At 37.2% G+C, this 25664-nt stretch overlaps 1 protein-coding gene and 2 long non-coding RNA genes across 6 annotated transcripts; all 3 read left to right on the top strand.

The window, feature by feature from the left end:
* Positions 1-2737: 2737 nt before the first annotated feature.
* Positions 2738-11664, top strand: LOC130469027 (uncharacterized). Of its 2 annotated transcripts, none has more exons than XR_008929395.1 (5): positions 2738-2959; positions 3274-3335; positions 4304-4412; positions 10267-10327; positions 11454-11664. It is a non-coding gene; the product is annotated as an uncharacterized lncRNA (long non-coding RNA). The 2 variants fall into 2 exon arrangements; XR_008929396.1 differs by having other exon boundaries at positions 4262-4412.
* Positions 11665-12136: 472 nt separating this feature from the next.
* Positions 12137-16793, top strand: LOC130470344 (uncharacterized). 3 transcript variants are annotated; one of them, XM_056840330.1, is made up of 4 exons: positions 12141-12520; positions 12631-12855; positions 13374-13437; positions 15519-16793. In XM_056840330.1, the coding sequence occupies exon 4, from the start codon at positions 15526-15528 to the stop codon at positions 16144-16146; it is 621 nt and encodes a 206-aa protein (XP_056696308.1). In that variant the 5' UTR covers positions 12141-12520; positions 12631-12855; positions 13374-13437; positions 15519-15525; the 3' UTR covers positions 16147-16793. The 3 variants fall into 3 exon arrangements, 2 of the variants coding, with proteins under 2 accessions (XP_056696309.1, XP_056696308.1); XR_008930520.1 differs by lacking the exon at positions 15519-16793 and adding an exon at positions 14457-14834 and having other exon boundaries at positions 12158-12520; XM_056840331.1 differs by having other exon boundaries at positions 12137-12855.
* Positions 16794-20026: 3233 nt separating this feature from the next.
* LOC130470345 (uncharacterized) lies at positions 20027-22623 on the top strand. Its single transcript, XR_008930521.1, has 4 exons — positions 20027-20424; positions 20535-20759; positions 21278-21341; positions 22361-22623. It is a non-coding gene; the product is annotated as an uncharacterized lncRNA (long non-coding RNA).
* Positions 22624-25664: the final 3041 nt, after the last annotated feature.

The following is a 25664-nucleotide window of genomic DNA, read 5'->3' as shown; positions in this document are numbered from 1 at the left end:
AGTATTATCGCCCATGTGAAAACGTAACGGCTTATTCAGAATTTTGCAGCGTAAAACATAAAACTAACTTTTAGGTTCATAAATAATCTTATTACATATTAGGTCCAAAACCAATTAACTGAAATAAGGAAATACGAATAGTACGACAAATTTCAAATTTAAGTTAACAAACCAAATCACTTAATAAAGCAAATATAACTACAAGCTCTCTAATCCCGATCCCAATGATGCATCATCTTCAAACCTGTAGATGGGCAACGCTTATTGATCCTTAGAGACTGCTCACCAAAGTTGGGTCATCACAGGATCAATAAGGCATAGCCATGATCAACACACACAAACAAAGCACGTAATCAGCAAAGCTGAGTACTACATACTAAAACAATAATAATCCTAACATGATACTATTAACGAACAACCCTAACATGATACTAATGAACATAAACAAGGGCAGACAAAACATGATAATTTGACGTCCATACTTAACTATACTAGGCTAGACTGGACTGGACTTTTATAACAATAATATTATTTTAGTTGAAATAGACAATGGACCGAGTTTTCTAGCTAGAGGCTTCACTAAGGAAGACGAGGTACGGGCGCGACTCCGTAACCTCAGTGACCTGCGATATCGAGGAACGTTTGAATAAAAATAGGACACGGTGATCAATCCGGTCCGAATTAAAGGCCATAGGCTACCACCATGAACCCCAACTCATGTTTGTCCGTCACTTTAGACGTGCACAGTCTAAAGCTATTGCTACTCAGTTTCACTTTACATGATTTACAAATTGACACCCTGTTATGACTCAACAATCACATAAGGCATACAATCCACATTTATTTACAACTGTTTTTTATCTTGGAATTAAGTAAGTGATCACAAAGGCATCAAACAAGACCCACTCCAATTAACTCCAACCTTTCCTTTAATACTGATCTACCATGTATATGGGTATAAGGTTTCAACTTACTAAACGAGGTCCTCGTCCCTCATAAAGTAGTGAAAAGCTAAAAGGGAACAACAATCCACTGATCTGAATTATATACAAATTAATCTAGTGTTCCCAATCAAACATGTTTGTATCAGTCATCCATACTAACATGCTATAATCCTCAAAATGCAATATAGGTTCAATATGTCTAACCAACAGTATTAAACATGCAATATTCAACCTGACTAAATTCATCAACGGTATCAACATAACCAAGTTCATCAACAATTCAACATGGTTTCAACAATTAGCACACATTCCAAGCACACAGGTATGTACGTACCTTGTGTAAACAAACTGATAGGCCACTTTAACACTTTCAAAAGTCGCCTAAAGAGAATTCTCCGCCTAAATAATCCAACAAGTAATCTCAATCAATTTCTAATCATTGACAACCACAATAAAGCATTCTAAATGCATCCTAAACATATTTAGAACTTTCCTAAATATCAAAACTTGAACATTTGCTTTCCTAGCATCATAATTATTGAACTAGTGATTGAAATTCGTTGAAAACTCTTTGCAAACATCGTACTCTAAATTTTCAGCAATATAAATTCATTTAAAAACTTCACCAAGGTCAATCTACGTTCCTAGTATCTCAAAACAACCAATTCAACAATCCATACTCAACCTACCATGATTAATAATCATAAAAACTTTGAATTTCATACTTTAAACCATCAAAACCAATATTTCAATGTCATTAGATAATCCGAAAATCAATAACTTTATTATAAAATTCATATAATCTTAAATTTATAATTTAAATCACAAAACCCATAGCTTTAATTCAAGAAAACATAATTCAAACTAATAAATCATGATTAAGCCCTAACTTAATTTTAATTTATCAAAACTGAAAATTAATTCGTTTTTAATCTCAACATCAAATCTGAAAATCATATTCACCATAAAAATTATAAATTTAATTTAAGAACATAATCTAAATTAACAAGCTTTAATTTAAAATAATTAGTTACTTAGGGTTTAAGAAAGTAACCAATTCAAGAAGGAGGAAAGAGAGAGAGCTGGCGGACGGAGGTGGCTCGCGGTAGGGGCTGGGCACGGCGGCGCGACTTGGCGGCGGCTGTGCGACTCGAGTTGCTGCGACACACGAAGGGGTTAAGGTAGCTCGAAAAAACAGAGGGAAGGAAAGAGAGAAGACGAAAAAGAAGGATGAAGAGGAGGGTGTTACCGTACAGGGCAGCGGCTGAGGCGTGCTGGACGGCGGCGGCTCGCGACGACGTGGAGGGAGAGAGGATGGCTGAGTGTTGGTGCGTGAGATTGGAGGAAGGATGGAGGGTTTCCTCTTTCTTTGGTTTCACGTGAGTATGGAGGGGAGAGAGAAGGGCTTGATTTGTTTTACGTGAAATTGTTTGGGTGAGGGTTTGAGGTTTGGGCTTTGATGTTGGGTTTTCCCAAGTAGGCTAGAATTAGGATTTAGCTTTTATGATTCGAATACAAAACTGAATATGATCGTTTCCTAAATTCAATCAACTTTCGTAATTCAAATTCTTTTCAACTTAAAATTCAAAAATCATTTTCGATTTCGTAAATCGTTGAAAATATTAAAATGTAATAAGTAAATGTACGTTAATTATATATTTATTTCCAAAATTCATAAATTCTTATTTAAATATATTAAATATACGCCAAAATATATAAATGAAATGTATAAGATTACGGGGAATTACAATTTTGAAACTCCATTTTCCATTTTTTTTCTCCTCCTCTTTCGTTGTTTCTTGTTACTCCGTAACTGCTAAGCTTCCCTCCCTCTCTTCCTACTATCCTGCTGTTATGCTTTTCTCTCTCTTACCGTCGCCATTACCTTTCTCTCCTTTCTATCTCCTCTCTACTGTTGGTCGTGGTTGGCAAGTCTCTCTTCCATTGTAATCTATAACTACTAGCGCGAAATTAGGCGGACGTTTTTTATCATCGAAGCGTTAGTTTCAATTCATGTAATTTTCTCTGAAATTGGTGATGAATTTGCGTAATTATGATTTTGTACAATGAGATTTTCCCGATAAGGTCATAAACAAGCTTGGTTTTGTCCGATAAGTTCAGCAACAAGCTCGACTTTGTCGAAAAACTTTTGATTTTTTTGCAATTTATCAAATTATTTTTCTAGGGTTTTATTAGTATCTACGGATTCAACATTTTGATTCTGTTTCTTCGAATAGACTTTAATAAGTTGTTATTTAGTGAATTTTTGCGATTCACACTTGTTCATTTCTCCTACTTTGTTGAATTTCTGATCTTCTGTTGCTTTCAGAAATATGGAGGTTATGTTGTTCTTGAGTCATGCTTCTACTATGGATCATGTCATTGGCTGAGGTTTGCGCTCCCCTCTCTCCTTTCAGTTCATAGTGTAAATATTTATGAGTTGCTTTCAATCTTAATGTAATTGTTGTTTTAAGTTATCATTATCTGAAATTTAAGGGTTTTAATTGGAGTAATTCAATCCAGAAATCAATTTCATTACTATGAAATGTTGGGTGTTTCTTGATGATGTCGTGTGTTTTGATATGATTTTGCTTTAACGGTTTTTTTACTTTTTATTAGAAAAGGATGAACCAAATGAGAAAAATACCATTGTTTTTGGACTTCATGCTCAGTGTAACGGAGGTGAATTAATTTTAAGAAAAACCAGTGTTCATGTATAACTTTACTTCATTCCCTTGGGCATATAAGGGGTTGGGGGATTTTATAACATTTGTACTAACTGTTCACCTTCATTGTTTCACTTACTTGTGATGCTTTTGAATAATGGCTGCCAAATAGATTCTTGTTGGAGATAAAAATTAAATAAGCGTCAAGTTCATCTATGAAACCCAAAGCTTATACTGACTTATAGAGAGAAATGCTAAACAAGAGAGGGGTAGTGTTGCTAACACTGCTAAAACTGAACTACAACAATAAAAAATGTGTTACTCTTGCAGGCCTGAGGCCTCTGAACAAGTTTAAGAACAATGCCAGTCCTAAGGCTTAACTATATACTGGTGTCTGACGTGATAAGGATTACAAATCCTAAATCTGTGATCAAGGAGAATAACATAGAATAGGAAAACAATGTAGTAAAATTTAATTAGTTTCTCAAACAAATACATATTCCATTTGTTAATAGGAAACTAAAAGTAGCCTCCTTCAACCCTGTCCCACGTAAACACAATTGTGTTTTCTCCCCCAACATTTCGATACTTTGCATATCTTGTTTTCAACCACTAAACTTTATTTTCTCTGTATTTCTCTTGGTGCTCAAGGTTTATTGTTGTTATTTTCTTGTTCTAAACTACAACAAGAAGAATGTTAGATCGTTTGACCGACACTGCAACACTAGACTTAGCTTGGATGGATGCAAGCCAAGAAAATGCAGTCAGGAGTGTAAAAAGAGTTGCCCTGTGGTTCAGACAGGTATGCAATTGTTCATGCAACCAGGTGTAGCTTTTAATTTTCAATTGTTCGTGATGCATCCATTTTTTTTCCAATTGTGTGAAAACTATAATTGTAGTGTCTTGAGTATATATTTAAGAAAAGTTTATGTTACAAAACATAAGGTTTGTGATTAAAACTGATAGATTTACCTTTCTCAATTTCAGAATGTATTCAGGTTAAAAAAGAATCAAAACTTGCTTTCATCTCAGAAGAGTTGTGCACTAGATGTGGTATTTTTGCTAAGGTCAATACTATACACCATGCTTTCCCTCGCTCTTAAACATACATTTTCTCATGTTGATGTTGATGTAATCTTGTAATTTGTTTGATACGTAGTATTTGCTTATTGCGAAAACCTCGCCTTTTTCTTTCCAACTCCCTAAATCCCTCGTAAACAGGTAGCAAATCCTGTATTTAGGTATCAAAAAACCAATCCAATTCATGGTCCTCTTCAACAATAGTAGTTCATTTTAGCTGAAGGATTTTGGTTAGTCGAATTTTCATTGTTCCTGGGAATAGTCTTATGTCTTAAAAATATAAGAAGCAGACCACGGTGGCTCTTTATTGTGTTGATACTGAGTATTTAGTGATGAGATGGTGACAAACTGACAATGAAGCTTGCACGGGTTACCAGGTTGTTCGATGAGTTGATAGTGGCAAAAAAAGTTTCAATTCATCTAAAATATGATAGATAAACCTCCTTCTGTATTGCTAAAATTCAAGTATCTCCTTGCGTACGTCTGTCAGGTTACCAGGCTGTCAGATGAGTTAACAGTGGCCAAAAAAGTTTCAATTCATCTGAAATGTGATAGTTAAGCTTAAGCCTCCTTCTGTATCGCTAGAATTCCAGTATCTCCTTGCTTACATCTCTTATCAACGAGGCTAGAAAACAGGCGACATGAAAATTATGCTTCCTGACAAGTCGTATTATCTAGATGAAGATAATTGATCCTGATCTCATATTCAATTATATTTAACTTAGCTTAGCTTATTGTTGATTAGTTTAGCAAATATTGTTGAGAAAAGGTCGGCATGGGGTTCTTTTTGAACTATGAAGTGTCCCGACGACGTTGTAAAGTTGTATTTACTTATGATGGGAGTTAGAGAATCCTCTAGATTTCCCTTTCTGTCCAGTCTTGCTCATATTTCTGCATACACCTGAGATCTGTGCAGCGCTAGAAAATTCCAGCGCTTGGATCAGGAGTGCTGGTTATTTTTAGCGCTTGACATTTGTGCGCCAGATTTGTTCTGGTGACAGCTGAATCAATTATATCTTTGCATGATTTTGTAAGACACAAACTTTAGCGCTGGAATATAATAGCGCACAAGGTTTGAGCGCTGAAAAATAGTGACGCTTGGAATGCCAGCGCTGGAATTTTCCAGCGCTGGTGTTTTAGTCCACTTTTCCAGTCTTTATCGGTTTTTGCCGAATCATATCCCATTTTCTATCTTATGAACATGAGTTGGGATGCAACTCTTAGCCTTTATCAAATGATAAATCGTAATGCGATTCAAACACTTTGATATTTTATCTTATACGGTTACTATTTTGGGCAGCGTTCAAGCATATCAGTTACAATAAATAGTTGTTTCTAAAAATGGAAATATGGTTTATGGGATATTAGCCAGTCATGGATCATTCGCATCATATTTAGGAAATCTTAGTCAAGCGGTGTTTGGTTTCATCATTGAACACACTGTGTCGGGCCTAGGGATAAATTTAGGCGTCTACAGTTTGCCCCCACTTTGATTGAGTCTGAGCAAGACGACAATCAAAGTATTGGAAGACGGAGTGCTTCTAGGACATAACTTGGTTGAAACCAAGTTCGAGCGAGGGTCTCACGATCCCCCGAGTGATAACATTTGACTGAAGGGTCATCACTAGGAATGCCAATAGTTCCCTCATGAGTCATTGGGAAGCTACTGACTTGAACGGACTTCTCAGAGAGTCATTGAAGACGTTCAAATGGTAGGACATAGTTTTTCGAAAACAGACACTTAACTTGACTTTTAAGGTCATAACACTAGATACAGAATAGGATATAGACTACAAAATACGAAATAACAGAATGACGAATGAACTTAAACGGAATCTGGGATACGGATTACAAAAAACCGCGACGTTTTTTTTAGCAAGGAATGAATAAACCTGAACGGAATCCGGGATACGGATTACAAAAACCGAGACATTTTTAGCAAGGAATGAATAAACCTGAACGGAACCCGAGATACGGATTACAAAAACCGCGACATTTTTTTAGCAAGGAATGAATAAACCTGAACGGAATCCGGGATACAGATTAGAAAAACGACGACATTTTTTTAGCAAGGAATGAATAAACCTGAACGGAATCCGGAATACGGATTACAAAAACCGCGACATTTTTTAGCAAGGAATGAATAAACCTGAACGGAATCCGGGATACGGATTACAAAACTTTTTCAGAGTATAGATTCTTTGAATGCTGATAAGTTTCAAAATTTCCTTTATGTTGCTTGTTTTTTTGTTTAAATAAAATAACCGTCACCTAAATGGGTTGCGGCGATTCGGGAGCACAGTTGCCTGTTAGTGGGCTGCCCGAATATTGACTTTTGAACCGTTACTTTTCCGCGGGAAGAGAAACGGAAAAAGATTAAGCGGTTATTTGATAAGAAATGGGGCTGATTGACCCAACATTTTGTCGGAGTGGAATAAATGTGCGCTGGAAAATTCCAGTGCTTGAATTTGAGCGCTGAAATTTTCCAGCGCTTGAATTATTTTCAAGCGCATGTTTTCTTTAAATACGAACAACATAGTTGCAATTCGCCATTTCTGCTGCTTGCTTGCTCGCGACTTTCTCACTCCTCTTACTCGTTCTTCATCGTTTTTGCTCAATTTTGCACGATTTCTTCACCAAAATTGCTCCCAAGTCGATCTAAATCACATATATGTAAGTAATTTCGAGTTTAACTTGCATTTTGGCTTGATTTTGAGTAGAAATTCGTATGATATTTCATGCCCAAATTGAATTGGGGCTTTTGATATTTGCCCCAATTTCTTGCAATTGTTTGCTTGCATGTGATGTTCATAACATGTATGAGTGCCTAAGCATGTTAGTTTCTGCAAGTATGTTGATTTTGGGTAATTTTGAACACCTTCAAAATTAGCCCCCAAGTGTGCCTACGAATTGATATTGGAATGTAAAGTAGGTGTTTTTGTTGCTTTGCTTGCGGCCTACATGGTCTATAGATGATAGAAAATGCATGATTTCGGTGTTCGGAATAGTCTGTGGTTGACTTCGCATGTATGGACTTTTATTACTAACTTGTGAACTTAGTAACATGTCACATTTAGGGAACGAAATTGTCTGATGCCACTAGTTTGTTGTATTGTGGAATTTTTGGAATGTAATTGCTTTACATTACTGGGTTTGAGGTGTGATGCCTTATGCCTTTTCGTATTTTTTGCGAAATGTAGTATGTCGGGCGACAGTTCATCCTTCGCTGAGGGGGAGACTTCGGGTTACGTCATACATCCACGGGTTGCTTCTTCTCGTCCGATGAGGCGAGAGGGTACTTACCGTGCCAGGGGCTCTCGGAGGACGAGGGATGCCTCTTTGTCTCCTTCGTTGGGGTCCGGAGGGGGTTCCGACCCTAATTGGCCCTGCCTGCTTGGTTGGCCCCGATAGAGTACGATGGGGTTGATCTTCACCACAACCTGGAGCATCACGTGGTGTCCCGGTTCCGTGCTGGGAAGGCTGAGGCGGATACAGATTTCCGACCTTGTGGTGGGTCGGTTTTCGTGGAGCGCTTAGGGAAGCTGGACGAGCGGACTCGCGCAGCGGTGGAGGCATGCCCTTTATATCCGACGGTGTGCTTCTTTAGGGAGGTCGTGGGCCCTAATACATCTAGGCGGTTCGTGCGCCTAATTCTGGAGTGGTGGTGGGATACCACCAACACTTTCCACTTCCTGTGGGGCGAGATGACTATTACCCCCGAGTTTACATTGCCCTTACGGGTTTATCCTTCACGGGTAGACCGGTTTACATCGCTAGGGAGACATTTATGTCGTCGTAGAGGACGGTCAAAGAGTGCATTGGGGATGACTTGGCCGTAGAGGTGGCCAAGTACAAGGGGAAGGGGATGCCTTACTTTAGGGGAATACAGTTAAATACATATTAACGCAGCGGAATAATCCCCAAAGCCAGAAAGCATGTATAAAGTACAGATTAAGCAAACTTACATTCGAAGCGTGTTTTCCCTAGGTCAACACACGAACACGAACAAAGAACTCCAATTGTCGTTCCTCTACTTGGTTCACCGACACGTTCAGATCCGTCTTGAGATTCGTAGCTTAGACGTCACTCAAGAGTTTTTAGCTTTTATAGAAGAATAGTACGAACAGAGGCAAAGAGAGAATTAGGGTTTCTCTTTGATTAGGTTTTACTGAACGTACGTAGAATTAGAATTGTGTTGTGTGTGAAAAACACAACGAGAGGTGGTGTAATACCTCGTATTTTTATAATATTTATAAATATATTTTATTATATTTATAAAGCATTTTACGATTTTTAGAATTTATTTAGCATTTAAATATTATTTAAATGTATTTTAATTAATTAGAATATTTATTATTTTAATTAATTACGAAACGAATTTAATTTTCGAGTCGGGAAATTTAATGGGTCGCAAGTAATTTTAAAAGGTTTGGGTTTTAAATGAAAAGTCCAACTCGTTTTATTAATCAAGCCCAATCAAAAGAATTTAATTCTAAACTTAAGGCTAGCCCAATCATTTAAATGCTAAGCCCAATGTCAAATTGCCAAGCCTAGCCCACTAGTGATATGAGAGCCTATAAATAGGACTCTCCTCATTAAATGATTCCCCTTATTTTTCATAAACCCCCTCTTGCTTTTCTTGCCCCACACTCCTCCTCTCCTCTCCCTCTTGTCCGGCTCGCAGCCCCGCACAGTACGAGCAGTGCCCTCGTGCCTTGTGCCTCGTGCTCGCCCGTCCCTCTCGCCCTCGCAGCCCGCCCAGTCAGCGCTTGCTGCTGCTGCGTGCTACTGCTATAGCTGCTGCTGCGTGCCTCGTGCTCGCGCCCAGCACTCTCCCTCTCACCCTCGCTCTCTTGCACGCCCTCGCGCCATCCCTCGTCGCCCAGCCTCGCGCCAGCGCGCGCTGTGCCCTGCTGCCTTTGTTCCTTTGCCCGTGCACGCGCACACACGATTGTGTGTGTGTGTGTTTCGTTGTTCGTTCGTTCAATTCTTTCTCCCAATCACATTAATTCGTGGTTGTTCCGTGCTATAGGCCGGATTGGTATAATTCTCTTCTTCCTTACCTATTTTATTTCAATTCCGTATTTTAAATTATATTATTATTATTGTTTTAAATAATTAAAATGCTGGGAATCGGTTGTGAACACCGTACTTTGAGGATTTATATGTTTTGATTCATGAGGCGTATTTTAATTATTAGAGCATGAATTTTCAGATTCGTTTATTTAATAAAGAATTGATTTTTATGATGTTAAATTGGTTTTATTGGGAATTTCAAGTTAGGGTTTTAACCTAGACCTAATGGGTCAATTGATTAGAATAATTAGGTGATTAATTTAATTATGATAATCAATTATATTTTCAGATTTATAAAAAGGTCTAAAGTGTTGATTTTTATTGATTTTAAGGGTGGAAAAAGTATGTTTTCATACTAGGGATTTGTTTTGCAAATTGAGACGATTATTTTATTAAAGAACGATTGAATTCTAAAGTTTTAACAAGGTTTTATATTTTATAAAGTTGCTGGATATTTAATCAACATGGAAATAATTAAAGTTTCATTATTTTGATGATAGGAGGTGATTTCTAAGTGAGTGCTAGTTTTTGCAAAGTGGCCCCTACGCTTAGGTATTCAAGGTACGTACAAGTCTAGGGCGACCACACTATTTGTCAAAGATATTACATGATTGTTGTTGATGTGAATTATATTATGCGGATTCATATTTGTTTGGTGAACGATCATGTGGATTATTATATTGGAATTGTTGAATTATTGGTTGAACAAGCATGTTGGGATTATTATGAGTATGTATTTCATTGTCAATCATGTTGTTCAATATTTATGCATGTATGGTTTGGTTTCACATGCAAGGGATGAATTATTTATTGTTATGCTATTGTACGGGATGTCTAGCATACTTTTGAGCCAATTATTCGTACCACGTTGTACTATTTTTGTTACCACACGTAAAGGGTTAGCTCACCTAAGCCACCACACATGTAGGGTTCAGTTGGGAATGTCTGTATGAAATGAATTAGGATTTGTCGTGCAAGGGCACATCCCTCATGTTAATAGGCATGATGTGGAATCTCACCTTTTGTGAGAAGGAACTTGGTAGTAATTTCACTACGTCTTGCTTTATTGATCACAAGTCCTAAAAGATTAAAATGAGATTGTTTTGGTTGTCATTTATTATTGTATGTATGTATGTTTATTTGAGTCTGGAGTTCGCCTTAATAAAATATTAATAAACGTAAAGTGCAACCAGAACAAGCTTCAAAACTCTTGGAATGTATATACCTTGAGTATGAACAATGGGGGGAGACTTTCCGGAAAGCTTGATCTCCTACTAATGATACAAGACATTGTTTCATTCATATTATGCGCTGAAATTCCGTCGGTATGGCCCGACACTCGGTATGGTCCGTTATTTATTATTTTTTATGGTGTTTGGTGGGCTCCCAACACCCTTCCTTTATGGAATATTCTTTTGGCCCGTTCGAAGCTTATTCTAATTAAATTGTGAGTCAAGAGTCGAGTCAAGAGTCGAGTCTTGTATTCATGATTTACTTGTTATTATTGAATGGCTTTTGCATGTTGATTAATACTTTAGCGAGTGGTGCATGTTTATAGTTTTATTTCACTCTAGGCTTGTAAGTACTCAGCTTTTGCTGACTACGTGCTTTGTGTCTTTTGGTCATGGCCTTTGCCTTAATGACCCTATGATGATCCATCATTTGCACTTGCATTGTTGGGGAGTAGAATAATATAGCAGGTTGGTAGATCGAAGTACGATCGAAATCACGTGGCTTGGGATGATTGAGAGAGTTGCATGCTTTCGTACTTTAAAACTATTTTTATCTATACTTTAATTATGTTTTGAATTTGTTGAACTTTTAATACTTTGGTTTTTGGGCCATTATGGTTCCAATTTGTAGGAGGCCTCGATAATTTAATTATTTATGTTTTGAAAAGTTAGTTGACATTAAATTCCGCTGCGTAATTCTGGTAATAGCCTTAACTGTTATCACGGTGGCGGTAATACTTTAGTAATTCCTTTATTTTAAGTTGGAAAATGGTTTTATAAAAGCAAGGAATTATTATGGTGTTACAGGTGGTGTGTAATAACCCTAAGGTTATAACATGACCGGCCAAGGCACAAGGCCTCAACCGGCCAGCTACACATGCACAAGCCCACAACAGCGCGCACAAGGCAACACAGCCGTGGGTCGTGGGCCTCGCTGCTTGCTTGATGCCATCGCTGCTGTCCGCGCGCGCCCAGCCGTGGCTTGCGGGCTTGCTCTCGCTGCTGGCGAGCTTGTAATCCCCCGTAATTTTATACATTTTATTAATATATTTTAACGTATAGTTATTTATATTTTAATAGAATTTACGAATTTTAATAATAAATATATAATTAACGTATATTTATTTAAGTTAATTACATTTTAAATTTTTAACGATTTATGAAATCAAAATAATTTTAGAACTTTACATTGAAACAATTCGTTTTACGAAAACACGTTCGATTGACTTTGGAAAACAATCCTAACCGTTTTGGATTCAAACAAACTTAATTTTAATCCTAGCCCAAATTGGTGAAGCCCAAGATAGATAAACCCATAAGTCTTTCCTCTCATCTCCTTCAACTTCACGTGGAAAAGGAAAAAAAAAAACCCTCTAACCCACACCAAACAAGAAAAATCACGTATTGCTGTTTCACGTGAAATTTCTCAAACCTCCTCCTTGCTTCAGCTTCCCGGAACCTCTGCGCCGTCACCTTCGGCCGCCTAACCACCGTCGGCGTTCCTCCCTTCTCCGTCGTTCCGGTACTCCTTATCTCTTCTCCTCCTCTTATTCTTTCCTTATCTCTTTCGTTTCTTTTTCCCTCACTCGTTGGTTCTGTTGATTTGAACCGGTACCTACGCGCCGCTTGCAGCCGCGACCACCACCTCACGGCCTCCCTTGCCGCACCGCGCCGCCCAACTGTTGCAGCCTCCCTATTCTTCCTGTCACGCACGCAGTCGCAGCCCCTTGCTTGCACAACCACCTCGGCGCGACTACCTTCAACCACCACCATCAGCAAGCGTCGCCCAACCTCGGCGACCACCTGCACCGTCGTCGCGCAGCCCGCCGTCGGCCAGCTTCCCTCCTCTCTCCTTTGGTTAATTTCTAAATCCTTAAAACTAATTAATGCTTTAATTACGTTTTAATAATTTAATTTATGTGTCTTGAATTAAATTTATGATTTTTTTTTATTAAGTTATACATTTTCAGATTATATATTTCGCTTGATTTATAATTAAATTTGCAGATTATATAATTGGTTTGAAACGAGAATTCGAATTATTTAAAGCACGAATTTTAAGGTTTTAATATTTTAAATTCATGTTAGGATGATTATAAGTTATTGAATTATTATTTTTATGATTTTAAACATGCTAATTATGTTTTGGAGTAGTTTGAAATTAGTTATATTGCCGGAAATTTAAAGTACGATGTTTGCAAAGAGTTTTCAACGAATTTCAATCACTAATTCAATAATTTTTATGCTAGGAAATCAAATATTCAAGTTTTGTTATTGAAAAAGAATTCTAAATATGTTTAGGATGTAGTTAGAATGTGTTATTATAGCTGTGAACGATTAGAAGTTGATTGGGAATCCTTGTTGGTTGTTTTTAGGCGGAGAATTCTTTGTAGGCGACTTTTGAATTATTAAAGTGGTCTTGCAGTTTGTTTACACAAGGTACGTACATACCTGTGTGCTTGGAACGTGTGCTAATTGTTGAAACCATGTTGAATCTTGTTGTTGAACTTGGTTATGTTGATATTATTGTTGAACTTGGTGATGTTGATATTATGGACGAACTGGGTTATATTGAATGTGCATGTTTAATACTGTTGGACAAACTTATTGAACTTATTTTGCACTATAAGAACTGTAACATGTTAGTATGGATGTTTGATACAAACATGTTGGTTGGGAACACTAGATTATTCTATATGATTGGGTTGGATCAATTGGTTGTTGTTCCCTTTCTATCTTTTCACTACTTTATAAGGGCGGAGGACCTTGTTTAGTAAGTTGAAACTTTATGCCCATATACAGGGTTGCTCATGGTTAAAGGAAAGGTTGGTTAAGTTGGAATGAGTCTTGATTGATGCTTTTATGATCACTTACTTAATTCCAAGATAAAAACAGTTGTGAACAAATGTGAATTGTCTGTCTTATGTAATGGTTGAGTCATAACGGAATCTCAATTTGTAAATCATGTAAAGTGAAACTGAATAGCAATAGCTTTAGACTGTGCACGTCTGAAGTGACGGACAAACAGGAGTTGGGGTTCATGGTGGTAGCCCATGGCCTTTAATTCGGACCGGATTGATCACCGTGTCCTATTTTTATTTAAACGTTCCTCGATATCGCAGGTCACTGAGGTTACGGAGTCGCGCCCGTACCTCGTCTTCCTTAGTGAAGACTTCTGGATGGTCAACTCGGTCCATTGTCTATTTCAACTAAAATAATATTATGGTTATTAAGCCTAGCTTAGTCTAGTCAAGTATAATCGTCAATTTATTATGTTTTGTCTGTCCTTACTTATATTTATTAGTATCATGTTAGGGTTGTTGGTTTGGTAGTATCATGCTAGGATTGTTGTTGTTTTAGTATGTAGTACTCAGCTTTGCTGATTACGTGCTTTGTTTGTGTGTGTTGATCATGGCTATGCCTTATTGATCCTGTGATGACCCATCTTTGGTGAGCAGTCTCTAAGGATCAATAAGCGTTGCCCATCTACAGGTTTGAAGATGATGCATCATTGGGATCGGGATTAGAGAGCTTGTAGTTCTATTCGTTTAATTAAGTGATTTAATTTGTTAACTTGGATTTGAAATTTGTCGTACTATTCGTATTTCCTTATTTCATTTAATTGGTTTTGGACCTAATATGTAATAAGATTACTTATGAACCTAAAAGTTAGTTTTATGTTTTCCGCTGCAAAATTCTGAATAAGCCGTACGTTTTCACACGGGCGATAATGCCTTGATAATTCTCTATGTTTTATATAAAAAGGTTATTTTAGAAAAGGGAGAATTGTCGGGGTGTTACAAAGTGGTATTTAGAAGCTAAGGTTTTACTTTAATAAAATTTTAGGCGCCTAACTATCTAGTTATTTAAAATAAATTTCTTAAAAATCGAGCTTCTACGTATTATAGTGTTCAAAAAAAAATTGGTACTTTTTTTTTGGGGGGCCGATTTCCTTTTATCTTGTTTGAAAGTATATGATATTTCTTATTTAAGTTCGAAATCAAATTATTATTCAAGTTAAAGTGATACTTTCGACATTTTTATTTTTCTTATTATTTATTATTCAAAAAAAAAAAAAATGAGTACATTTTTTTTAGTTGTTTCAAGAGTTAGAATTCGTTATAAGAAAATATAAATCTTTTTCGAATTAATAACTTTATTTTCTAATTTATTCGCTACGCATTTCCTTAATTTATTTTACTTTATTTATTTTATATTTTTATTTATGTTATTATATTAGCGTCCTTTTACCTTGTTATTTAAATTATTTCAATGCTTTAGCTTATGAGAGATGGGTAGTATAAGAAGGGCATATAAGATAGAATTATATGTGCATTAATGGCTAGTCAACGCTAGCATTAGAAATTGATTGTTATGAACGTTCGTGTACTAATTGTTTAAGTGTTACATTTAAATGTGCATAAAGAATTGTTTGCTTCCACCAAATTTATTGCGTTATTGAACTTTGTCTATGATTTGGTTGGAAAAACGTTAGTGAGACATGGAATTGTTTATTTCAGGAATAAAATGTTTCTTTCCAAGTACACCAACATAGGATCCTTCGAGAAACTTGATATAGAAACCCCAGATATTTACGTGAAGAAAATCATGTTTGGATGTGAATATTATGCTAAAGTTCAAGGGCAACCTATCTTAATGAGAAAGGATATCATAGCAGCTACTATCATTAATTGCTTACCTAACAAATTTCCATACCTAGAACTCAAGGAAAAGTTTAAAGACATGCATTCTGATAATGGAACTCCAAACCTGGCTAAATATGGGACTTGGGATGGTAGATGGAAATATGATTCAGAAATTCTGACCACCATTATTGAGGCGGCAGAAAGTGGGTTTAGAGACGGTAAAATCGTAGGGAGTCATGTTGGAGATGCAGTTACAGAAGAACCTATGGGAGTAAGTGTAAATAATGACCTAGAGGAAAATGATGTAGCCGTGGAGAGTGAGAATGTAGGTGTTGAGGCAGAGAATCCTAACCTAGTGGCTCATGAGCCAACCATTGAAATTTCTAGTGATTCAGATGCAGATCTCGAAAGTGAGCAGCAGGTGGCAAATGAGCCTAATCAAGATGAAGATATGGAAGAAGATGAAGACCCTGAGGAAGAGTTTGATGATCTTGAGATCTAAATTTCACTCCGCAAGTTTCAGGAGCAATGGATAGGCAAGAGGCCACAAATATTTTGAAGTCATAAATAGTTAATTTAACTCTTTTATGTTTTAGAGAATAAGTAGCGAAGCTACAATAGTTTAAAGTTAAAGTTTATTGAAGTTTGAAATGTTCTTTATTATTTTGAAGGATGTAATAAATCTTTATGGAGTTAGCAATAAAAGTTAAAGTTTTCAAGGAATTGTTCTTTATTCTATTTTGAGGATTCCATAATACCCCAACCTTTAGGTAACACGTCATGGATTAATTTTCCATTGGTTGCATACTCAGTGTGAATTGTGGATCAATTTAATTGCCACAATAATATTAAATGATTTGAGTACATAAAGGAAGTGAGGGCCAATCTAGACCCTCATGACCAATATGATTCAAAAGGTTATGCCCTATGTGCAGTGTGTGAATGTCTTTCGTGAATTATCGAGGATGATTATTTTTCAATGATTATTGCATCTTGTAGACGATCGTTGCACCTTCATAAACGATTGTCGTGCCTTCATAAATGATGTGTATTAATGTGAACATTGTTGGTTGAGGCGAACTTTATGGTCAATTCAAGTATTAAATTGTATGGGATAACGTATAGGTGATGTTTCAAACCTAAAGTAGAGTATACTAATTGCAGGTCGCGTTCTAGAATGGCCAACAATAATGACTTAGTTGTTGCTATTCGCCTCTTGGCGGAAAAGATGACCCCACCTTTTTAGAAAACCAGATTGGAGAGTTTGAGAAATTGTTTGGGGATTTGAATTGTTTTGAGAATATGAGAGTGGGTCAAGTTGTCATGTATTTGAAAGATGAAGCCGATTTACAGTGGAGAGAAATAGAGTTAGGCTTAGCGCTGCTGAAAGATTCAATTAGGATTCAATTGTTACTGCCTTAAGGGAAAGGTTTACCCTACCTTTTATGAGAAAGCAGAAAGTTTAGGAATTCATAAACATTAGTATGGGGAGCATGACCATCGATGAATACTATTGCAGATTTATAGCATGACCACCTTAGAATTAGGTGGGGAAACCTCTACATCTTTGGATTTTGTGTATGGGGGAGCGGCTCATATTTATGGGTTGCAGTCTAGAATGGACAAGAAAAATATTGTTGTTGGGGAGAAAAGAAAAGAGTTTAATGCTGGGGAAAACCAAGGAAATTTCAAGAGAAATATGAATGAAAATGGTAATGGGAGTGGTAACCAGGTAAAGTAGGGATTTAACCAGTCAGGAAATTAGGGTCGAAGCCTTTAGGGGCGTAGAACAACTAAGAGAACTTCCATAAGTCTGCTAATGAGAATAACAACCAGGATAAGGCTCCGGATAAACTATTCGTTGTGAGTAGAAGTGAAGCTGAACGTTTTGCAGATGTAGTTTATGGTACTTTTCTATTAACTCCGTGCCAGTTAAAACATTGTTTGATTCAGGGGCAACTTGCTCTTTTATTTCGTGCTCTATTGTTAAAAGTTGAAGTTAGTAGATTTCGAGGCGATTGATTTACCTGTTAGTCTACCTACTGGTGTAACCATAAAGTGTACCAAGTTGTTTAAGAACTTGCCTTTGAAGACAAAAGATTGTGTTTTTCCTTCTGATTTGATAAAGTTTAGTCTGAGGGACCTAGATGTAATTTCGGGGATGGACTAGCTAAGTGTGTACAAGGCTAAGGTAGATTGTGAAGTTCAGAAAGTAAGTTTAAGGAACCTTATTGGAAAATTGACCTCATATAGATGTTTTGAAAAGTCCAAGAACCTTTACTTATTTCCGTAATGCAAGTGAGGAAATTGATGAATAGGGAGTACGAACTATTTTCTGTAGTGTGTCAGAGGTGATTAAAGAAGTTAGTGACAATCGAGGATGTTGCCATTGTGAGTGGATTCATTGATGTGTTTCCGAGTGAAATTACAAGTATGTTACCTGTTAGAGCTTTTGAGTTCACTATAGACTTAGATCCTGAAACGACACCTATATCCAAAGCACCTTATAGCATGACACCTCCTGAAATGAGCGAATTAAGACACAATTGCAAGAGTTGTTTGTTAAGGAGAAAGATAAGAGTATGGAATCATGCATCGATTTTAGGGAGCTAAACACCATCAAGAACGAGTATCCTTTGCCTAGGATAGATGACATATTTGATCAATTGAATTGGGCGAGTGTGTTCTCAAAGTCTGATTTGTGTTGAAGTACCACCAATTGAGGATAGATGATAAGGGCCTATACCTCATTAGGACTCGTTATTGTCATTATGGGTTTAGAGTAATGTCTTTTGGGTTAACCAATGCACCTGCCATAAATATGGAATTGATGAATGAGATTTCCCACGAATTCCGAATTAAGTTTGTTATTATATTACTGATGGTATCCTGATTTATTCAAAGAATGCAAAAAAAGAGCATAATGAAATCTTGAGGATTACTTTGGAGACGCTTAGAAAGAATCTAGTTTTTTTTTTCTTAAATGAAGTATACAAATCTTGAAGTCATGTGTGTATAAGTGACACCAGTGGAAAAGTGAAGGATTATATTGATCGAAAACTACGTTACGTAAGGGAGTAACATTAAGAGGTGATTCGAGTGGTCCAGGATCGTTAGAAATTTGTTGTCTTGAAAAGAGGGGAATATATGAATTGGTGAAATACTAGAATTGAAGCCCAAGAGTTATACATCCATGAAAGGCGTAATGAGGTTCAGTAGAAAAGGAAAGTGGAGCAGAAGGAGTGTCTGTAGATCCTGCTAAGGTTCAAGCTGTGAGTGAGTGACCTACTCCAAAGAACGTGTCTAATGTTTGAAGTTTCCTAGGCCTATTTGACTATTATAGGAGGTTTCCGAGAGACTTTTCGAAGATAGCAAGACCAATGACCAATCTGATGAAAAAGGAATCAAAGTTTGAGTGAAGGGAGAAATTTGTGAAAGCTTTCCAGATTGTAAAAGAACATTTGACCCCCACACTCGTTGTCACGTCAGTTGAAACCTTACGAGACTAATTAACCTACTCATGACCTAAAGCTAGCTGTTATTGTGTTATATGCGAATATTCGGAGGCATTACCTTTATAGGGCAACATGTAAGATCCTTACCGAGCACAAAAGTCTGAAATTTTGGCAATAAGGTCCAGTTGAAGCTCGGGGACAACATTGAAAATGATACTGCTTTCCACCCTGTAACCGATGGTCAGCTTGAGAGCACTAACCAAACCATGGGAGATAAGTTGAGAGCATGTACTATTGACTTTAAAGAGAAGTTGGGAGATCATTTAGATTTGATTGAATTGTCGTGCATCGATAGTTACCATGCGAGCATTACGATGTCACATGTTGAGGCATTGTGTGGAAAAAGTGTAGAAGTCCATTGCTGGAATGATTTGAGTGAAAATATTGTATTGGGGACATAATTCGATGAAGTGGAAGTATCAAAAGTTATTCCCTGAGATGAGTTACGAGGGCGTAACTCGTTTTCTTTAAGGGGGTAGAATGCGATAGAAATTCGCGCTTTTTACCTACTTTTATAGCAATTTCATGCATTTTATGCTAATTATTAGCAACTTATACATGTTGGTGCAAAGTAAATAAATTCTCCGCATAAGAAAAAGGTGTTCATGAGTAACACAAGCATCTTTGAGTTGGCAAAAGAGTGCACAAGAGTGGCACAAAGTACTCCTACAGTAAGAATAAGTTGAAAACTTTTGAAAAATGTGTGAATTTTCGTGTCAAGTTTCGGGACGAAACTTCTTTTAAGAGGGGTAGATTGTAATCCCCCGTAATTTTATACATTTTATTAATATATTTTAACGTATAGTTATTTATATTTTAATAGAATTTACGAATTTTAATAATAAATATATAATTAACGTATATTTATTTAAGTTAATTACATTTTAAATTTTTAACGATTTATGAAATCAAAATAATTTTAGAACTTTACATTGAAACAATTCGTTTTACGAAAACACGTTCGATTGACTTTGGAAAACAATCCTAACCGTTTTGGATTCAAACAAACTTAATTTTAATCCTAGCCCAAATTGGTGAAGCCCAAGATAGATAAACCCATAAGTCTTTCCTCTCATCTCCTTCAACTTCACGTGGAAAAGGAAAAAAAAAAACCCTCTAACCCACACCAAACAAGAAAAATCACGTATTGCTGTTTCACGTGAAATTTCTCAAACCTCCTCCTTGCTTCAGCTTCCCGGAACCTCTGCGCCGTCACCTTCGGCCGCCTAACCACCGTCGGCGTTCCTCCCTTCTCCGTCGTTCCGGTACTCCTTATCTCTTCTCCTCCTCTTATTCTTTCCTTATCTCTTTCGTTTCTTTTTCCCTCACTCGTTGGTTCTGTTGATTTGAACCGGTACCTACGCGCCGCTTGCAGCCGCGACCACCACCTCACGGCCTCCCTTGCCGCACCGCGCCGCCCAACTGTTGCAGCCTCCCTATTCTTCCTGTCACGCACGCAGTCGCAGCCCCTTGCTTGCACAACCACCTCGGCGCGACTACCTTCAACCACCACCATCAGCAAGCGTCGCCCAACCTCGGCGACCACCTGCACCGTCGTCGCGCAGCCCGCCGTCGGCCAGCTTCCCTCCTCTCTCCTTTGGTTAATTTCTAAATCCTTAAAACTAATTAATGCTTTAATTACGTTTTAATAATTTAATTTATGTGTCTTGAATTAAATTTATGATTTTTTTTTATTAAGTTATACATTTTCAGATTATATATTTCGCTTGATTTATAATTAAATTTGCAGATTATATAATTGGTTTGAAACGAGAATTCGAATTATTTAAAGCACGAATTTTAAGGTTTTAATATTTTAAATTCATGTTAGGATGATTATAAGTTATTGAATTATTATTTTTATGATTTTAAACATGCTAATTATGTTTTGGAGTAGTTTGAAATTAGTTATATTGCCGGAAATTTAAAGTACGATGTTTGCAAAGAGTTTTCAACGAATTTCAATCACTAATTCAATAATTTTTATGCTAGGAAATCAAATATTCAAGTTTTGTTATTGAAAAAGAATTCTAAATATGTTTAGGATGTAGTTAGAATGTGTTATTATAGCTGTGAACGATTAGAAGTTGATTGGGAATCCTTGTTGGTTGTTTTTAGGCGGAGAATTCTTTGTAGGCGACTTTTGAATTATTAAAGTGGTCTTGCAGTTTGTTTACACAAGGTACGTACATACCTGTGTGCTTGGAACGTGTGCTAATTGTTGAAACCATGTTGAATCTTGTTGTTGAACTTGGTTATGTTGATATTATTGTTGAACTTGGTGATGTTGATATTATGGACGAACTGGGTTATATTGAATGTGCATGTTTAATACTGTTGGACAAACTTATTGAACTTATTTTGCACTATAAGAACTGTAACATGTTAGTATGGATGTTTGATACAAACATGTTGGTTGGGAACACTAGATTATTCTATATGATTGGGTTGGATCAATTGGTTGTTGTTCCCTTTCTATCTTTTCACTACTTTATAAGGGCGGAGGACCTTGTTTAGTAAGTTGAAACTTTATGCCCATATACAGGGTTGCTCATGGTTAAAGGAAAGGTTGGTTAAGTTGGAATGAGTCTTGATTGATGCTTTTATGATCACTTACTTAATTCCAAGATAAAAACAGTTGTGAACAAATGTGAATTGTCTGTCTTATGTAATGGTTGAGTCATAACGGAATCTCAATTTGTAAATCATGTAAAGTGAAACTGAATAGCAATAGCTTTAGACTGTGCACGTCTGAAGTGACGGACAAACAGGAGTTGGGGTTCATGGTGGTAGCCCATGGCCTTTAATTCGGACCGGATTGATCACCGTGTCCTATTTTTATTTAAACGTTCCTCGATATCGCAGGTCACTGAGGTTACGGAGTCGCGCCCGTACCTCGTCTTCCTTAGTGAAGACTTCTGGATGGTCAACTCGGTCCATTGTCTATTTCAACTAAAATAATATTATGGTTATTAAGCCTAGCTTAGTCTAGTCAAGTATAATCGTCAATTTATTATGTTTTGTCTGTCCTTACTTATATTTATTAGTATCATGTTAGGGTTGTTGGTTTGGTAGTATCATGCTAGGATTGTTGTTGTTTTAGTATGTAGTACTCAGCTTTGCTGATTACGTGCTTTGTTTGTGTGTGTTGATCATGGCTATGCCTTATTGATCCTGTGATGACCCATCTTTGGTGAGCAGTCTCTAAGGATCAATAAGCGTTGCCCATCTACAGGTTTGAAGATGATGCATCATTGGGATCGGGATTAGAGAGCTTGTAGTTCTATTCGTTTAATTAAGTGATTTAATTTGTTAACTTGGATTTGAAATTTGTCGTACTATTCGTATTTCCTTATTTCATTTAATTGGTTTTGGACCTAATATGTAATAAGATTACTTATGAACCTAAAAGTTAGTTTTATGTTTTCCGCTGCAAAATTCTGAATAAGCCGTACGTTTTCACACGGGCGATAATGCCTTGATAATTCTCTATGTTTTATATAAAAAGGTTATTTTAGAAAAGGGAGAATTGTCGGGGTGTTACAGAGCTGTTGGCTCATTGGGCCTTGTGCCCTTGCGCGCTTGGCTTGATGGGCCAGCAGCCTCGTCTCGCTCGTATCCGCGACCAACGCCTTACGACTATTGTTTATCATATAGTATTTGACGAATCACCGTCGAACGATACGATTTATTCGTTTCTCCTAGCTTACGAATATTCGCGATACGATATACGATTACAATCCAACGTCATAGCGTACATATATATGTTTTTCCGAACTAATTCCCGAAAAGCTATTAAATGAATTTCTTATTCATTTAATGCGGTGATCTGTTACATGCCATTGGTGTGACCTTATAGGTTCAATCAAGAGTAAGCTGTGAGCCTAATATAGATTAGAACTCACTGATCGAAAGCATTGCTCCAGCTAGCTGTTCCGATCACTTGATCTCACTGAATTAATTGTTCGTAATTAATCTGAACCTTGGTGTTAGACTAATGCACCTTGGGTGAAGGACATATTTCCTTCAGTCTCCCACTTGTCATTCAGACAAGTGTGCATTCACATTCCTTTGTCGCTTAGTGTTACTTGCTGAACATAAGGTAAGATCCAAGCCATCCTTATTAGGTCCAGAAGTATTTCTCGGATTACTGAGTTCAACTGTTAAATAGAAGGTTAAGCCTTAACCATTATGAGCACGACCATGCATTTTCACAGTATCTAACTCTCCGAGAGGCCTTATTACACAACAACACCATATCCTATCAAAGATAGGAGGAAAATCCATTCTTGCAATCTATGAACACTCACTTTGATTCATAGTACGCCCAATAAATGCTTTTGTAGCCTCCTTTTACGGTGCCACGTTTTGCGAGCAATAGAGCGAACTAATGTTCAAACGAGCAATCATAATTACTCATGTTCTGAGAAATGGTTCTAATCACCATTAATGAGAACTGCTTATAACATGACTTTAATCTCTTAAAGTGTTCTCATGGTCAATCCTATGCAAAAGATTTTGACATCCAGTCAATCTAGTTCAAGATACCGAACTACAAATCTACTTGCAATCTAATCTTCATTAGTCATTGGTCGTGATCTGAAATCATCTCTTCGGTTTGAAAGCTTGTGTCCGTATAGCCTCTAACAATCAACTCATCTGTACCACCATAGACCACAAACTGATCCTTTGTCCTTTTCAAGTACTTTAGGATATTCTTGGCAGCAGTCCAATGCACCACATCTGGGTCTGACTGGTACCTCCTTGTTGCACTGAGTGCGAAAGAAACATCCGGCCTTGTACAAATCATAGCATACATGATGGATCCAATAGCCGAAGCATATGGAGTCTCACTCATCTTTCTACGCATATCAGATGTCTTGGGACACTGAGTCTTGCTTAGATATGTGCCATGTGACATGGGTAGATGACCTCTCTTGGCTCCCATCATATTGAACCTAGCTAGCACTTTGTCAATGTAAGTGCTCTGGCTTAGTCCAATCATCCTCTTAGATCTATCCCTATAGATCTTGATGCCCAATATGTGCTGTGCCTCTCCTAAGTCATTCATTGAGAAACACTTTCCAAGCCAAGTCTTTACAGACTGCAGCATAGGAATGTTGTTTCCAATAAGCAGTATGTCGTCTACATACAAGACTAGGAATGCAATTTTACTCCCACTGACTTTCTTGTATACACAAGATTCGTCCTGATTCTTGATGAAGCCAAACTTATTGATTGCTTCATCAAATCGTATATTCCAGCTTCTTGATGCCTACTTAATCCATAAATGGATTTCTTAAGCTTGTATACCTTTCCTTGATTCTTTTGATCGACAAAACCCTTCGGCTGTGTCATAAACACAGTCTCTTCAAGAACACCATTAAAGAAGGCAGTTTTGACATCCATTTTCCATATTTCATATTCATGAAACGCGACAATCGCAAGGATTATCCGAATAGATTTAAGCATATCGACTGGAGAAAAGGTTTCATCGTAGTCTACGCCGGGAACTTACCTGTAACCTTTTGCTACCAATCAAGCCTTGTATATGTATACAATTCCATCCTTGTCTTTCTTCAATTTGAAGACCTATTTGCATCCGATAGGTGTAAACCCATCCGGCAAATCTACCAAATCCCAGACTTGATTTTCAGACATGGAGTCTATCTCATATTTCATGGCCTCTAACCATTTAGTGGAGCTTGGGATCGTCATAGCTTGCTTGTAGGTCATAGGTTCATCACTATCTAATATGAGAACATCTAAGTTTTCAGTCAAGAGGATGCCTGTCCATCTGTCCGGCTGAACCTTAATTCTATGTGACCTACGAGGGGCAACAACGTCTTGAGGAACTACTCCCACTGGCTCTTCTAAATGCCTTGGAGGTTCTTCACCTTGAACTTATTCTAAAGAGTTCTTGGTTCATTGTTCGTCTCGAATCTCTTCGAGGTCTATTATTCTCCCAATTGTCATTTTGGAAATGTGATTCCTTTACAAAAAGACACCGTCACGAGCAACGAATACCTTGTTCTCTGACTTGTTGTAGAAGTAATACCCCTTTGTTTCTTTTGAATACCCAACGAAGAAACATTTGTCAGATTTTGGTTCGAGCTTGTCCGAAATTAATCGCTTGACATATGCTTCGCAACCCCAAATCTTTAGAAAAGACAACTTTGGAAGTTTCCCAGTCCATAATTTGTATGGAGGCTTTTCAACAGCTTTTGACGGAGCAAGATTCAATGTGAGTACTGCGGTTTGCAACGCATGTCCCCAAAATTGTAATGGAAGTTCGGCTTGCCCATCATTGACCTGACCATATCGAGTAAGGTCCTATTTCTCCGTTCCGACACTCCATTCCATTGAGGTGTCCCCGGTGTAGTCAATTCAGAAAGAATACCGCATTCTTTTAGATGGTCATCAAACTCGTGGCTAAGATATTCACCTCCTCGATTTGATCTTAGAGCTTTGACTTTCTTGCTATGTTGATTCTCTACTTCATTTT

This window comes from Spinacia oleracea, chromosome 3 (assembly GCF_020520425.1).
Source record: "Spinacia oleracea cultivar Varoflay chromosome 3, BTI_SOV_V1, whole genome shotgun sequence".
Classification (NCBI taxonomy): domain Eukaryota; kingdom Viridiplantae; phylum Streptophyta; class Magnoliopsida; order Caryophyllales; family Amaranthaceae; genus Spinacia; species Spinacia oleracea.
The sequence above is the reverse complement of the archived record's forward strand: the minus strand, read 5'-3'. Positions and strand labels throughout refer to the sequence as shown.

Coding starts and splice junctions, on each gene's coding strand:
- LOC130470344 (XM_056840331.1), top strand. CDS start 15,526: ATGTTTCTTTCCAAGTACACCAACATAGGATCCTTCGAGAAACTTGAT.